The 18,525-nt window shown below is 28.6% G+C and overlaps 1 protein-coding gene, 1 long non-coding RNA gene and 1 pseudogene across 2 annotated transcripts; 1 reads left to right on the top strand and 2 right to left on the bottom strand.

Moving 5' to 3' along the window:
* Positions 1–7,717: 7,717 nt before the first annotated feature.
* Positions 7,718–10,043, bottom strand: LOC106332499 (receptor-like protein 12). Its single transcript, XM_013770963.1, has one exon. The coding sequence runs from the start codon at positions 10,023–10,025 to the stop codon at positions 7,836–7,838; it is 2,190 nt and encodes a 729-aa protein (XP_013626417.1). The 5' UTR covers positions 10,026–10,043; the 3' UTR covers positions 7,718–7,835.
* Positions 10,044–10,971: 928 nt separating this feature from the next.
* LOC106334354 lies at positions 10,972–11,557 on the bottom strand. Its single transcript, XR_001268591.1, has 3 exons — positions 11,527–11,557; positions 11,277–11,452; positions 10,972–11,126 (listed from the first exon to the last, which is right to left on the bottom strand). It is a non-coding gene; the product is annotated as an uncharacterized LOC106334354 (long non-coding RNA).
* Positions 11,558–17,293: 5,736 nt separating this feature from the next.
* Positions 17,294–18,525, top strand: part of LOC106331167 — a 5,237-nt pseudogene continuing 4,005 nt past the window's right edge.

Genomic DNA, 18,525 nt, shown 5'->3' with positions numbered 1-18,525 from the left:
TATTTTTAATATTAATATCTATTAAATGATGCTTTCTACTCATATATTTTTTTTATCATGAGTACTATATATACATATATATTATAAATCTTAATGATTAATTAAATTAGACTTTTATTCATATGATTTTGTAATCATTTGTATTTTGTCATAACAAAAATTTTAAACCATGGATCGCAAAATTTGAATGTGAGATTTTTAACAGTTTTAGTAATTTATAGTCGTGTTTTAAAATTCAAAATATAACATATACAGAAAAATCTAAATTTTTATAATATGGTTATTGTGATTTTTTAAATTATTTTAATAGTTTAAAATTAAAAAAATTTGATAGAAGATACATTATTTTTTTATCAGATCTTTATTATTCAAAATCATTAATTGTCATATATACTTTAGCCACATTAGGAAATTCCATAATCCTTATTTAAGGAAATAATAAATGACATTAATAATGAATTTATGATTAGTTTAATAAAAAATTTATTATATAATTAGATGGACCAAGATATTTCTCTAATAATTCTAAGAATCATCTTAGTGATGACACGTGGCTACAAAAAAAAGTTGTAATGTTTCACAAATAATATATAGAGGATGTAACACAACATACGTAAATAATGAACCACCGAGCCTCCTATACCCAAACCCCTACTTAGTAAATCTAAACCCTATGTAGGATCCTATAAACCCAAATACAATCTATAAATTACATTTGAAATTACATTTACTTGTTCAATAAATAATACATAGTATGGATCTTATATAAAATAGTATATAAATATATGTTCTATTTACATTAGTTGAGCATCATATGTAAAATAGTATAAAAAGAAATAAGAGCATTTGTTGATTAAAATAACATCTTCGAACTACACATGATCCTAACATTTAAACATAACATCTTCTAACATTGGAACAAAACAAATTTTATATCCCAAAAAAAAAAAATACAAAATGACATAGAAGAGAAACAAAACCGATTGCTTAATTTAAAGGAAATAACATAGAAATATATGAAAAACATAATACTGTATATTAAATAGTATAGTAACTTTACATAGAAAGTTACAGTACTAAACAAAATATACTATAGTATAATTTTTTTATACCCAATATAGTATAGTCTAAGAATTCATCTTCTTCATCTTCTCCTCTTTTCAGAAGTAATGACACTCATTCGCTAGCTCACTATCATTATTACTTACTACCATATATTGTTGGCAAGCTATCTTCTTCATCTCTTATTCTTTTTCTGATCAATTGATCTGCATCCAGTTCATCATTCATCGTTAACCCTCACCACCACTAGATCTGAATAATAGTTGGAATCAGGCTGATGCAATCATATTTCCAGTGTTGCTTACAAAAGCAAAACCATAGTAAAAAATCAAAAATATGTTTGCGATAATCAAAGATTTGAGAGGAGAAAAAAATTAATAGAAGAAAAGAGAAAAAAAAAACACAAAACGGTTGCATCGGTGACTTTAAGAAGGTATTTTGGCAAATAAGATAGAAAATATGTTGAATATCATGGTCAATTTATTTTTTAGTTAGATGGTGAATTATAATTTTTTTGTTTGTTATACAATGCAATTTCCCTTATATTTTTTATTAACGTTTAATATTATTATTTTTATCAAAAGAAAAAAACAAATTCCATGGTGTAGAGCAAGTAAATAATATAAAAACAAGAAAGACTATATTATTATTTATATAAAATGTATTTTTTGTTCAACATTTTAAAAAATGTTGAACATGATGTTTCTTTGCCATCATCAATCAGTGCTGTTCATTTTGCAATGTATTTGCCAACATTCTTGGTTGACAGATATGGTGTCAACCATCTTCGAATCAGTCCAACGTTTCATATGTCATTCTACTTACTTATTATCATATCCATTATGTTGTATGCAAGTGATAAAATTTATTCCCTCCTTTATAAAATATAAGATGCTTTAGAACGTTTTTGATGTTTTTTTTTTTTGAAAAATAAATTATTTGAGAAGTCAGTTTCCTATGTGTCGGTTTCACGTTAACTCTCACGATGGTTGATTACACTGACATCATTAATGAATTAAAAATATTACATTTAAAATACTATTATTTATTTAGTTTTTTTTAAAAAAAAAATTCCAAAAAACGTATACATATAATAAAAAGGAAAACTTTTATAAAGTTAACAAAAAAAACGAATTGAAAAACGAAAATATATGTATATATAATGTGATTTCACAAAAATGAAAGTTCACAAAATAGTAATATTATATTTAGATAACATAAAATATACTTTTGAAGTAATAAAACACTTTCTTTATATCTATATTTTTTAGATGAAAAAATATAAAGTTGTATATAATGTGATTTCATTAAAAACAATTTACACAGATGATTACATAAAAGTAATTGAACTATTTCTATATAAACAATATTATTTCTCTTAAAACATAATGTTAAACAATACAAAAAATTTCAAAGTAATAGAACTACTTATATATATATATATATATTTTCTTAGATGATTACATAAAATAATTAAGTAACATAAACTAATATATTTTTAGTTGACCAAATATAGTTTATAACTAGTATTATTGAAATATTTTATTTATTTTTCATATATTTAGTTGACTATAATATCTTTCAATTACAGAAAAAAAAAATTATATTTTACTTATATATTATTATTTTCAAATAAAATCACATTTTTTACTCCTCATTTTAAAAGATATTAAAAACAACTAAAAATTAAAAATAAACATCGTTAAATCAAATAGTTACAAAATAGTTTAATGACGTAGATATATTATATATTTTATCATTAATAAAGTTAGTTGATTTCCTAATATTAAATTTGCTTTTAAATTTTATGTTTTTATGTTTGTGGAAGTTAATAGAACCATAATCAAATTACCAAAGCCAATCTGAATTCTCATTTTTTAGATTATTTATAATAAATTTCAGTTTTCATTCAATAAATCAAACGCATAAAGTTATTTACAATTTTTAAAATATTTTAATTATTGTAAATATTGATATGTGCTCATTAACTTCCAAAAATGTATAAGCTACTTATGCATGTAACTTTCTATTGATCATCTCTTTACTTTTTAATGTTTTTTTAAAAACCATCAACATATAATTTGATAAATATTATGGAAATACATGCACGTTTAAACGATAAATAAAATTGATTTGATTTGACATAATGATAATAAAAAGAATTATACTTCATTTTGAATTTGAAAGAATATATGTAATCCAACTTATATCTAAAATCATAGATTTAACTACGATAAGAATGTACAGTTTTATAAGAATAGTAATTTATTTTATAAATATAACTCAAAACATATTAAGAATGAAAATAAAATATTAACCAACTGTTACAATTTAGTTCTTTTGTAAAATTTATATATATGCATAAAACTTCAGAATATTATCGTTATATTAATTTATGTAATTTGGAATCAGACATTTTAGTTTTTTTCACAATATATCTTAAGTTATACATAATCTTCATAAAATATATTTACATATCTAAGACAACAACCACCTAAATGCAAATAAGAAATTAATCAAAATTTTAATATATAGAATAAAAATATTACAGTTGAATTTATTGATACAATCCAATTTATCCAGATGATAACTATATCGACTGTAAAAACAACAAAACTGATTAGATATAACATATATAAAATCATATGTATAATTAAAGTAATATAATATTATTAATATAAATGATGCATACAAATTATAAATTAATTTAAAAGTAAAAGTAAATAGCAATCAATTATTATAGAATATTTACTTTAGAAATATTTATACATGTGCATTAACACGGGAAAATCACCTAGTATTTCAATGTATAAGATGTTTTTCTATTTCTTTGTAACTTTCAATTTTATTAAAAATTATATAACCAATGATAATTAATTGGTTATATTAGAATTAGGCTTTAATATATGTTTCAATGATAATTTTTAGGTAGAAATTAAATTATTTGTGTATATGCTTAAATATCATATATTTTGGAACAAAAGAAAAATCCTTCATTTTTGGATTAGTAAGTGTAATTTGTTTGATTGAAGGGCATTTGTGTTAAAGGGCTTATTTGCCAACTAGCCGTATTTCAAATACAAAGGTAAATGTTATTGATTTTTACGTAATGTAATTTCTAATATACATACCACAAAGTATCCGGTTTTATCATTTTCTTTACAGGTACCAGGTAAATGTGTGGGAGTGAATAATGTGGCCAATAAAATATAAAGTCAAGAGCACCTGAAAACTATTCCAAATAAAAGAAAAAGGAACCATCCACGTGCACCGTTATTGACCACATACAAATGCATCAAATGTTCTATTTCATATCGCCGAAGTAGTATAGAATTATAACTCCACTTACGATATTTATAGATACTAAACATATTTCAACTCCAGTCCCTAGTTATTAAACTTTATTCTAATTTCACCAAATCTCTAAATACTAAATCCTAAACTCTAATTAGTAAACCTTAAACCCAAATATAAACCATAAACCCAAATATAAACTTCAAACCCAAATAGAATAAGACAAAATAAATAACATGGTACATATTAGTGAAATTATGAAATTTTTATAATTGCATGAAAGAAGTTAATGATGACTCCAACTATACCTCATCACCTTCTAAATACTAAACCTTAAACTTTAATTAATAAACCCTTATCCAAATATCAAAATCTAAAAAAAACATAATATTATGTAATATTAAATATATATAATGTAATATTAAACTATACAATATAGATCATAGTAAACGTGTATTGACAATCAAAACTTAAGAAAATTACAAACTATATTTCTAAATAAAATAAAGCACTTTTTTATAACATCAAGTGAAATAGAACATAATAAAATAGTATTGTTCAATCAAAATTTACTTTCTTAGATATGTGAGAATAACCAAGGCCACATTTTAATTTTACGGTCACTAATTATTAATTAAAATTATTTTTTTCCTTACGGGTTTCACCGTTTGAAAAAGGGTATTATGGAAATATTATATAAAAGACACATAGGGTATCGATATATTAGGGAAATTGGCTGTCAAGTGAATTATTGATTTTTGTAGTGTCATACAGCCCAATTTCCCTTGTTTTAAAATATTATTGGGCTTAATGAATATGTTGACATAATTTACAAAAAAAAAATGATTGTTGACTACAATTATTGACCACCACATGACTAGCTATGCAAACTAAACTAATGTATATCTAGGTACATGACATATATGTTATGCATAACACAACATTCCTCAATTTAATGATGTTAATGATGTTATGTAGTTAACATTTGTTTAATTTCATTAATCCAAAAAGTAACGTGGACGTGGATGCCTGAGACTTTAACTCCGTTTAATTCTCATATTCATCAATCAAAATTCTACCCACCATATTGTAATTTACCTAACTTCTCTGATTTTCTCTTTTGTCATGATGGGTTTAGCTAAATTTTGGTCAAAATTATGTATATGCTTAAATATCATATATTTTGGAACTAAGGAAATATCCTTCATTTTTGGAACAAAGGAAATATCCTTCATTTTTGAATAAACTTTTAAATATTTGTGTATATACTTTTTGGGGTCAAATTTGTGTATATGGTTAAATATCATATATTTTGGAACAAAGGAAATATCCTTCATTTTTGAATAAAATTAAAAAACAAAGTTTTTAGTATAAAAATTAATAATAGTTGGTTTATATATTTATAAGAAGTCTATTATCACTATATATATTCACAATAGTTATATAAACCAACGATTTTGTTTGATTATAAACACACTATTATTATATAAATCTATTACATAAATAAATATTTTCTAATATTTTATTTTTAGTATCATTTTTATAGATATAATTCATTTTTATTTATATTTATCAATATGATCAATTATATTTATATTATAACATTTTTTTGGTTTTACCAACCGTTCATTAGTTACTTTCACCTTATTGCTCGGAAACTAATGACCAGTCACATTTTGTTCAACAAAGAACGGCCACTTTAGTTTATATAGTCTTTAGCCATCAGCCTTTTTCAACACCTGTAGTTAAAGAGTCGACAAGTTATGCACTATTAACAAAACACTACAAAAATTAGACATAAAGCATGTGTTTACTTGTTGTCGCTATTAAAAGACGTGTGATCGATAACATGCGGTAATATATGGTAACCTGTGGTAATATATGGTAGCATTGATTTACTTTGAGGTAAGGGTTTAATTTATAGATAACTCAAAAATGTCACCAATCATATATTATATTTAATTTTTTTTAAGTTTGAGTTATCATGTATTATAGCTGAGTTACAATTTTGGTTTACACCTTTTGTAAAATTGTGAAACAATCATCACTAAGGCTTTGATTGGTAACACTTGGTAATATATGGTAATATTGATTTAGTTTGAGTTAATAGTTTAATTTATAGATAACTCAAAAATGTCACCAATCATACATTAAATTTAGTTTTTTTTTTAATTTTAAGTTTGAGTTATCATGCATTATGGTTGAGTTACAATTTTGATTTTAACCTTTTGTAAAATTGTTAAATCAAAACTTAATGCAACATCATGGCCAATCCTATGTTTTACGATTTGAGGTACAATTATAATAAAAGTTTCTGTCTAAAATACAAGTGCAAATAAGAAAATCCGAATGCTTTATGTTATAAGTTTTGGAATTTTTTGTTTGTAAATAAAATATTATTTATATTTCCAAAATCACCATAGCAATATCTTATTCTTATTTCTGGAAATATTTTTAACAATATTATACTACTTCACCTAATTTTGTGTTAGTCAAATATTTTTTATTCTCTTTCTTGTTCCTATTTTTGAATTATTAACTTTTAAATTATTATTTTACATAATATTATTAGTTGTAAATTTTATTTGAATTGGAAATTTATAAATTATTTTGTTATCGATATCAGATAAATAATATCATCAGTAAGTATAGTTCTTAGAAAAATATATATTGCAACTTATTTTTGCTAAAATTTATTTTTATACATATTAAAAATATTTTTATCATTTATATATTTTAAATAGGTTTATTTTTGTTATTAAAAATAAATCATTATTATATGTTTATATTTATAATTATTTTATTAAAAATTATAATGCAATTTATACATCAAAAATGTTATCATTCATAAGTTTTACTAAAATAGTAATGTTGTTTACAGCTTTTACCACATAATTTTTATTGCAGGTTACATCAAATTGTAATACATATTGTAACTCGGCTTCGATATTACATGTCACTGAGTTAATCCAAATCTTTTGTATATGAGATCAAAACAAGTAGTAAAAAAAATTGAAGCTATTCTAAAACAACTACAACTCTTGCTCCTACATTCGAACAATTCTAAGGTATATTTGGTCTCAAGCCTTTGTTGATCACCTGTTTTTCTACTTGCGATTTATACGATTAGTCTAATGAACAAATTTTAAGTAGATTCGTGAGAATAATGCATCGAACTTTCGGAATAAATGCCAGATAATAATTTTTTGTTTTATTGAGCAGTGGTTTGTGACAAACAAGTAAGAAGAATATCTATTTTACAAACATCTTACTGTCGAGTTAAGATCAGATAGTCTAAAGAAGTTTCTATAAAAATGCATATTTTCTATTAAAAAAACAAATGCATATTTTCACTGTCGAATACCACTGAAGATGTTTATTACAAAGCCTTATATTATAAAATTGCAAACACAACAGAGTTTTTCTAAAACACACCTGAATATTACGAATATTCATGCCGATCAGAATGCTTAGAGAGACTATAAGAGATGACGTTCGGTAAGCCACTTGTGTTTCTCGCTCAAAAAAATATGTCCAATCACCAGTCCACAAAACACACCAGGTCCATAGGCTATTGCTGCTGCTATCCAGTTAATAACTCGTTCTTCTCGCTCAAACAAGTCTTCATAAGCTTGTGGTGTAGGATTAGGGGCATGATCAGTTTCACGGCATATTTCTTCGAGACCGTAGAGTTTGTGGTTGTCCATGAACGAAGAACAGTTCTGGCTTTGAAACTGTGTGCTTCGTGGTATTGGACCTTGGAGATTGTTGTGCGAAAAGTCCATGGTTGATAGAAACGAGAGGCTTGCAAGACCTCCAGGGATCTGACCAGACAACTGATTCCAAGACAGGTCTAGTGTCTCGAGCTTTGTCAAATTTTTCAACGATTGAGGAATATTGCTTGTGAATGTATTACCCGACACGTTGAGAAGATGCAACTCTTTCAACAATCCAATGGATTCGGGTATACTTCCACAAAAATTGTTTCTCGAAAAGTCAATGGCTCTGAAGTCTTGTCGGATCCGCTCAAATTCCGTATTTACCCCTTTATTAACCATTTCCATGGAATTATAATAAACAGCAGCATAGTAGACGTAGTATTCCATGTATGAGTCATCATAGTTCCCCGTTAATGTAGTCATTTCATGCCAGTTGGAAAAATAGAAACTCGGCAAGCTTCCACTGAAATGATTGTTTGAGAGATCAATCACTTTTAAAGCTTGGAACCCAATGGATAGGCGGTTGTTGTGATATAACGGCCCATAGAATTGGTTTGATCGGAGGATGAAGATTTTTAAAGAAGGTAGAGAACCCAACCAAGATGGAAACTCGTCCTCGAATCTGTTGCTTTCCATATTTAGAAGTTGCATAGCTTTGCAATTGATCAAAGATTTGGGAACTTTTCCCTCCAGCTGGTTGTGGCTAACGTCAAGTGATATTAGCTGTGTCGCGTTGAAGAATATGTTTGGTAGAATGCCACTGAAACTATTGTTACGCAGAACTAGATAGGTAAGAGAAACAGTGGCATTCTTTAAACACTGAGGGATCGAGCCAGTGAAGCGATTGTCGGACACATCTAAGAACCGTAATGATCTAAGCTTGCATATCCAATAAGGAAACGTTCCTTGGAATGAGTTCGAACGAAGATCCAACGCCTCCATGTTTGTTTCCTCGAAAACTTCCCATGATTTTTCAAAACTGTTGAAAGAGTTTTGAGAAAGCATTACTTGTTGCCGTTGCGAAAGCCACCCTGGCACTTGGCCTTCTAAGTTATTGTTGGAAAGATCAAGATGAAGGAGGTTGCCTAAGTTTGATATAGAGGTGGGGATTGTGCCTTTGAATTGGTTATTAGCAAGAAATAAATATTCAAGCCTAGACGACGATGAAATGTTTCCAAACTCTATCGGCCCTTCCAAATAGTTTCCGCTAAAATCAACCCACAGCAAGGAAGGAATCATGAATAATGATGTATGAAGAGGCCCAGACAATGAGTTGTCATGCATATCAAAATTCTCTAATTTGGATAGTCCACTCACCCCAAGTGGAAGTCTATACAAACTGGTTACATTTGGCAGTATAAAAGGAAAATTTCCACCCGTGAATTGATTGCTTGAGATGTCTAAATTGACCAGCTCCTTTAAATTGGAAAAGGAAACAGGAATATTGCCACTAAGGTTATTTTGGGAAAGGACAATGAATCTTAGTTGGGTTAGGTTTCCCATTGACGGTGGAAGTTGACCTACTAACTTATTACTGGAAAGCTCAAGCGTTATGAGTTGAGAAAGGTTTCCTATTGAAGAAGGGATGTTTCCATGAAGATAACAATTACTAAGGGTTAGGTTTTGAAGATGTGCGAGTCTAAAAAGACCACTATCTTCTTTCAGAGAGTTGTTGAGGAAAATTGAATAAAAATAAAGCGAATTCACCTCACCAGATTTACCATCGCATGTGACACCCTCCCAAGAACAACAATCCATGCTCTTGTTCCACGAACTTAGTGATGTATTACTCGCTCTTGGGCTATACTGAAGATTTGGAAACTCATCTTTAAACTTCAGAAGAGCATCCCTCTGGTCATGGCGGCAAAGATGGGGTGTAGAAGAAACAACAGAGTATAGTTGGAGAGAAATAAAGCAGAAGAAATAACAATAACTTTGTTTACGAACCATTATGCCTTTTTATTTGTTCTTCTGGGTGGAGTAAAATAGATTATGTAGTATAGTACTTATGCATGTGCGTCCTCTTTTAAATAGAAAGAGCTAATTAGTTGGTGGAGCTGATTACTTGGGAAGTCTTGCGAATACTTGTCAACTTGTTAATAGTTTTGTATTTTGTTGAATGCATTTTCTAAATCGTACCCTGAAAAACTCCAACGAAAATGAAAGGTACTGTAACAAAACATTTCGTCGCAATAGAAAAAAATTCGTAACAATATAGTTATTGTTACGTTTTTGTTACCAATTTTAATGGTTACAATACGTGTGTCACAAATGAATAGCGTAACAAAAAATGTCACAATATTTGTGACTAATATATTTGTAACAAACTCGTCTCACATAGTTACATTGTATGTTAGTAACAACACTGTTACAATTCCTTACATATTAAATTATGTCAAATCGTTATAATCTGTGATTATTACAATGTGACAAGAATGTTACAATTCTTTACATATTAAATTGTCTCAATTCGTTGTAATTTGTGACTAATTATAATATGACAAAAATATCATTTGTAGTAACGGATCAATTGTCTCAAAATATTTAATAAAAAATATAAATATAATTAATTATAATGTAACATATCCATATTGATTCATTTTTTATTTTAATAATACAAATTTATATTGAATTACTAAAATAAAATTAATTATATGAAAGATTTAAACTTACAGTTAAAATTAAATCTAAAATTCAGTACATACGAAATAAAATTGATTTACTAATTTGGTTTATAAATTAAAACCAACTTACAAATATTTTTTTGGTTGAACCAACTTACAGATTAAAATTGGTTTATAAAACTAAACCAAATTAAAAAAAAAAACTAAACCTAATTGATTAGCATGCATCTTTTCAGAAACTCAACGCTTTGTCTCCAAAGCCATAGCTCCTTACACATAAATGCCTCATCATACCTCCCACTCATCCTCATTCCATCCCTCCCTTGCAAAATGCGTTAATCGCTGCAGTGAACAAGTAGACATCAGGAGAAACCGCTCTTCTTACGTCTCCTCCTACTCTTCTTCTTCCTCGTCTTTCTTCTTAAATCTACACAAGTATACCAATAATTGTTAAACTACACAGATTTAGGAAAAACGGTTCTGTGAAAATAATTGCAAAACTACACATATTCATCTCGCTTTTTAAATCAACTCAATAGAAATATAATTAAGATGAACAGATTCATTGGATCCTCACAATCTGAACAGTCATGCCGGAGCGACAACGGACGCTGTGACGGTACACCGGAACACCTTCATGTCTCCACCTCTCATGCTGGTTCATCCTTCTCATTTTCTTCCTTCTCTTCTCTCTCCTTCCTCCTCTGGTTCTCCTTCACACCTTCGATTCTTTAACATGGACCAAAATCAAAGCTACACAAAAAGAGATAATGAGAAAGTAATTAATTTGTAGATCTTAAAAAGGAGAAGGAGGATTCGTTTCTTACAACGACCATTGACAGAGACGGTAGCAAAGGTGAAGAGATATGGGAGCTAAGATCGTTAAGAGAATGAAGAGGCTAGCAGTGAAGAAATCTTAAGAATGAAGAGATTAGGAGATGAAATCAAATAAGAGAATCTGTCGAGAGATATGCAGATCTGTTTGGTAAAAAGAAAAAAGATATGCAGATCTGAAAAATTAATAACTTTGGTTTGTTGATTTAGTCTCATCCGACAGTCAAAAACTTGATTCTTGTGCTTATGAATTAGCCAATAGGAAATTTTCTTTTTTTTTACAGGGCAAGTTTTATTTTGGTTGTACATCAATAGAACTGTTGATTACATCTCTTCTATACAACGATAGAATTTTTGTTTTTTTTTGAAACTTACGATAAATTTTTTTGTTTCTGATCTTTCTTTAATTTTTTAATGTTTATTATAAGTTTGATTAAAATTCTAAGTTAATTCATTCAAAGTACACATCTGTATAGTTCTCAAAATGAAAAAAAAAACAAATTTAGAGATATAGGGTTTGGAGTTTGAAGAAAAGGGTTTGGACTATTTAAATACGAAGTTAAGGTTTTTAAATAAGACTTGAAAAAAATATTTTTTTTATAAATATTGGATATTAGTTTAGGTGTATTATAGTAATTTTAAAACTTTACGTAAAGGTTAAGGTTTATTTTTTGTGACTTACGGATTGAGTGCTTGAGGTTTACTTTCAGAATGTGAGAAAATGTTTTAAAAATACTAAGTTTTATATTTAAATTTAAGATGTGAGGTTAAAATATGAAAATATTAGAGTTTTGAGATTTGTGTTAAGAGTTTAGAGTTTAAAAATTCATTTGGAGTTTAGAAATATTTTTGTTTGCCTTCTTTTATATGATTTTGTTACGAACATTTAGTTGCTCTATCGTCATAAATGAAGACGTATGATTTCGTCATATATCAGTCACTATGATAACAATAAATATAGTCACAATTACGTCACATATTTTGTCTCGTTTATTTTCGTCATTTTTATGTCACTAAATGTGACAAAAGTTGGCTACGATAAAACCGGTCACAATATTGTTACCAATTACCTACTTTTTCTTGACATATAATATTAGTCACAAATTAGTATCTATTTAGTCAAAAATATGTGACCAAAAAATTTAGTCTCATTCGTAACAATATCCCCTTTTTTTGTAGTGGAAAGGGAAGAAAAATATAAGTAAACCACTAGAAGCTTTCTGCAAAAAATTGAAAAATGTGACAAATGGAAATGACTTTTTGAGAAAGGACAAATAGAAATGACTTGATAGCAGAATAAATAAATGTTTGACCCAACTTAAAAGAAAAAAAAACACCAAGGCCGTGAGAAATGGGTTTTGATCTGAAATCAGTTGGCACTTTTTCCCTTACAGCCTGTTTAAGTCAATAAATTATGTATTTTTTAATCTCTTCCAGCTGTCTAAGTATGGACTCTCTCACAAATCTCATCGAATCCACTTATTTTCCATTATCAATCAATTTTTGCAAATATAGATCATTTGTTTTGGAGGGTTTTAAACCACACATGGATAATCATCAGTATGCATGGATCCTATTGTACATTTGAAAATGTAGAACAATATGGTTTTAGAAACATAGATATCGATCCTAGAAACAATATCCAATTTGGCAGAAACTGAATCAACACTTCGGTATGAGGCACCAACATACTAGCACAAAGGGTCGTCCAATCTAGGGAGGTGATTTGTCAACAATACCTCAAATACGAGGACGATGGTGTTTTACAGATGGATCATGGAAAGGTCAGGATAATTTCTCGGGGTAAAAATGGTACAGTACTTTGGAAAGCTTTGATAGGCTAACGGAGGCAAGGAACAAGAGAGCCGGCATGTCACACTTTCATTCTGAACTTGCCCTCATCTGGGAAATAGAAAGTATGCATGAGGAATTTACGATATTTACATGTGACGTTTGCAACATATTGTTTTCAGTTGGTGACGATTGTTTCAGAACCATTATAATGGCCTGCTTTTGCAACTTATTTGGAAGATATTCAACTCGTGAAAGAGAGTTTCAATCACTCAGAGTTCATACATGTACCCCGAATGGAGAATACAAAACCAAACAGTTTAGTGCATAGTACTCGGAAATAACTATCCTTCGTTGTTTATATAGACACACATAGTTACTAGGTGATTTGAAAAATGTTGATTGAGTATGCATCTTGATGATGAAAAAAATGGTTAACACTCTTTTCTTGGTTAAATCTCTATGAAATATTAAATATCATAAAAGAAAAAATATCTGACTTTGACTTTGAAGTTGCTAAACGGTAGAAATTTAAGTTTTTTTCTTTCAGTTGTTATATGAAATTAAAATACTGATTCTCATTTAATATTTTTTTTTATCATTTCACGTTATTGTATAAAAAGACAGATATATGAGAATTTGTTATTTATATTGGGTAACCTAGTACACATTATTACACCACAATGACCAACAAATTAGGTGTTTGGCCCGTATATGCGTACATGATCATTTTACAAATACATATTAATATATGAACTATAAATTAAAAAACTATATCATGCTAAATTATTTTTATATTTTTAGTCACAATTTTCGTTTGTTTTTTTGAGGTCAAATTTTCATCTTCTTGAACATCAATAGAAACTAAAAAACTATGAAAAATCACCTATCAATCATCTCACGCAATGAAGTAGGTTAAAAAGATAAACTTTCTTTTCTTTCAGTTATTTTTACCTCACCTATCAATCATCTCACGCAATGAAGTAGATTACAAAAATAAACTTTTTTTCAGTTATTTTTACCTGCAACATGCATGAAACTATCAAAAACAAATTGAAAACAGAAAACCAAAATAAATACAAAGAAAAACAAATGAATTTAAAATTAAAATTTTAGGATAACTTCGTAAAAACTGATAAACAGAAGTGAACTGAGATAAGGATAATATTTCCTTAGTTACTTGATAAATATAAACACTTATTTATCTTACTGTTTTGTAGATTTAATTTTACAGGTTTATTTTACTGTTTTGAATTATTAGAAGTCTTCGTCTTATTTAGTGTAACGTGTAATTATCAAGTTGCCCACCAAATACCCCTATCAAAATAACGTGTAATAAATTATACATAGGTAAATTATTTTTGTTAACGTTAATTATTAAAATAAGTATTTATATAATTATAACTATTCATTAAGGATAATATAGATATTAACCGCTCTAACTTTTAACGGGAGAGATCGAATGCGAAAACTTACTTCGGAAGTAATAGTATAGATTATTACACCACAAACACCAACAAATTATTAATACTTTAATTCTTTTCATTGATAAAAACGCAGTATTATTATAAATATTATTTGAGTTTCAACATAGATAAAAAATCAGGGACGACGGCAAGGATAAGCGCATCTGCATTGCATATGTCCTTTGCCTGTATCAATGCAACTACCTTGCCCATTTTTCCTATTTTTGGCACATCGGGATTTACATTGGTTGAAATCACATTTTCCAGCTTTGTCTGGGTAATTTTCAACACAAGTTTCTGGGATTATTGGTCCTCCCTTCTGAGCAGTCGCCATTACTCCTGTTTTTAAAAAATAAAACATAATTTTAGTTTTCATATTTGGAATAGGAAATTATTTTATTTTTATTTTGAATAAAATATGCTTGTGTTTTTTTTATATTTGTAGACTAATTTGAAAGTCTAAACATTTTTTTTCTTAATCATTATTTATTCTTGGAAATTAGTAAAGTCAGTATTACATTATAGACATACAATTTATATAAGTATATTAAATAATACGGCATCAAAATAAATTTATTTTAGAACAATTATATAATATATTAGTAAAGTTGTAAATGTAAATTCAAACCAAGTAGAAGAATTGTGAGAATGATGAGACCAATAAGCCAAGATCGAAAATAATTTTTCATCTTAGATAATGAACTAATGATGTTTTAAAATTTAGAAAGACAGAGAAGTATATTAATAGATGAATCACAAATTAAAATATATCTAAATTAAAATATGTGTCTTTTAAAATTCCGATATAAAAGGATCAAGTTTGACCCACAAAAATTCACAGTTTCTAGTTTATTTATTTATTTAATAGATAAAAAGTTTGAGTCAATTATTTTTAATTTTATTTAAAAGATTCTTGATATACATAAAAATCAAATTCTATTAAGTCAAAATTTCAGAATTTATATAATACATAGTTAGAAAAGAAACCGAAAGATAAATGAAAAATGGTAATTTGGTCTAATAAAGTAGAAATACATTTTTAAAATGAAATAAAAAAGAGTTAGTTACCTTTATTTACATTTTTAACAATATTACATATATGAGTGACACATAAGATAAGTCATGCACATAAACAAATTCAATAGATATATGAAGGCTGGGTTTAGCCTTATGGTCGGAGGCATTTTGGATCGACCGCTAGACTATGCCAGTTTCTTATTAGCATTAACGTCATACTATTTTAGAATCATCCTTAAAGATGTGCAGATTTTATCCTGATATGTTAGCTCTACTGGTACACACTTATGTTGTTTTTAACCTTATGGCCGGAGGCATTTTGGATCGACCACTAGAAGATGCCAGTTTCTAGGCCAGGGAATTTTATCTGATATCCGAACCCGAATCCGAACCCGACCCAAAAATCCTAACCGAAATAGCAAAATACCCGTTCGGATTTCGTATTGAACAAGTTTGGAAATCCAAACCCGATCGGATGTATCCAAAACCCGAAGTACTACGCGAACTCATTCGAACTTATATATACTTTAATCTAAACAACATCTTTCTCCAATCTGTAATGACCGGTTTTCCTTAACCAATTTTGATTTAGTAATATTATATAAAATCAGTACCAAACCCCTACTTTCCTAACCTAAACGTGTGCACATATATGTACATGTATACATATATGAATATGTATCTCCTTCATATTAACAGGTGATAAACACAACAGAGAAACTCATGAATAAACTCTCAAACTGTTAAAATACAGAGAAACTTTTGAATAAACTCTGTTTTATTTTGTTTTTATTTTGTCAATGTTAAAACGTTGTAAGGCAATGCTTATTCTCCAGATGAACAACATACTTTATCGTTTCTTCTTTAACCTCAAACCCACATCGATCTACTTGGTAAACTTTAAGCTTCATTTCCGCTTCAAACCTGGATACCAAATTCGTCACTACTCTTGGTGTAACTAGATGTTCACGTTTTGCAGCAGTTTATCGGCGTTCAAAAAAATAGTTCATGAATGTCAGTTTAATTTTCTCAAGGGGGAAGATTAATGGCATCTCAAGAGGCATCCTCGACAATTATCTATGAATAGTAGGTTTATAGATTTTTTTTGTTATTTAAAAAGAATTATTAATAAAAAAACATAAAATAGAAATACTGATAACTATAATTACATACTCCCTCTGTTCATGAAAGTAGGATTTTCTAGATTTATTTTTTGTTCCAAAATGATAGATTTTCTAAAATTTTAAGGTATTTTTAGTAGTTAATGTTGAAAAGTTGTATATTTTTAAAAAATATTAATTAAAAATATTTGAATTGGTTGAATACTATTGGTTGATATTTATTGGAAAATGTATAGTAAATAAATAATAAATTCAATTGTAAAAAATTAATTGTTTCTTTAATATGCGTGAATACTCTAGAAAATCCTTCTTTTGGGAACAGAGGGAGTAATAATTTTAGTTTATTAAGAATATCAATGTAAATGATGACCGTGAGTCTACTCATAAAAAAACTGACTTTTCAAATAATATTATAGAAATGAGAGTTTGAGAGAATAAGTTTAAGGTATTGGTTTGGCTTTGCATGGATTCTTTGAAGGTCTTACAGCTTACAGGACGAGAGACGGTCGGATTAGGCCTTTTTTCGGATTAGGCTTTTCTGACCTGACCAAAACGCTCTTCGTATGCAAAATGGTTCGGAGAGGCTTTGTATGACAGCTTCTCTGGAGCAATTTGTTGAAGCAGTCAAGAAAACCGTCCTTGCCAACGACAAAAAGGTAAGGATTTGCGGACTAATGTTTCTCTTTTCAGTATGGTTCTTGATTATAATTTGCTCTAATCAATAGAAGTTCTCTAAACGGTGTTATCTTTTTTATTGGGTTGAAGGTTCCTCCCCTGGGTAAAGGAGCTTTGTATATAAGACCTCTGCTTCTAGGTAGTGGTGCTATCCTTGGAGTAGCTTCAGCACCTGAGTACACGTTCCTCATTTACGTGTCTCCCGTTGGAGATTATCGTAAGGTGAGTATGTGTGTTCCTCTCTTTTGGATACATAACTCTGCTAAAAAGACTATTTTCAAGATTGAAATGGTTGTCTGTGTTTAGGTGAGCTTAGGCTTGAACATGAAAGTTGATCATAACTATCACCTAGCCCATTCAGGTGGAGCGGGTGGTGTCAAGAGCTGCACGAACTGTTCTCCAGTAAGTAAAGAGACGCCATAAATACATAATACATGGCAACAAGTTCACTGATTTCTTCTTGGATAAATTTTGAAAGATTGTGAAATCATTGGTAGAAGCAAGGTCTTCAGGTTTCTCTGATGTCTTGTTTCTAGATGCGGTAACTGGCAGAAACATCAAAGAGGCGTCTACATTATAACATCTTCATTGTCAAGGTTCATTCGGTATCCATCACACATACAACAGAAAGTCTCAATCATTATTAGTAATCAATCATTTTTAGGGGAACATTGTTTCTACTCCACCAACTTGAGGAACCATTTTACCAGGAGTCCCAAGAAAAAGCATAAGCGAGCTAGCTCGTGATATTGGTTACCAGGTTCCAACACTCAGTTCACTTAATCATGTTGTTGTAACGGACGTGAGAAGGAACATATGCGGAAACAGATGAATAAAAGCGATGTAACTACGACACGGATATTTAACGTGGTTCACCCCTAGGGCTACATCCACGGGCAAAGCGAGATCTTATTATTGGAGA

Source organism: Brassica oleracea, chromosome C3 (assembly GCF_000695525.1).
Source record: "Brassica oleracea var. oleracea cultivar TO1000 chromosome C3, BOL, whole genome shotgun sequence".
NCBI lineage: Eukaryota > Viridiplantae > Streptophyta > Magnoliopsida > Brassicales > Brassicaceae > Brassica > Brassica oleracea.
Note: the sequence above shows the minus strand (reverse complement) of the source record. Positions and strands in the feature narration are given on the sequence as shown.

What these genes read in the sequence shown, in the direction of transcription:
- LOC106332499 (XM_013770963.1), bottom strand. Translation starts at nt 10,025, where the DNA reads ATGGTTCGTAAACAAAGTTATTGTTATTTCTTCTGCTTTATTTCTCTC.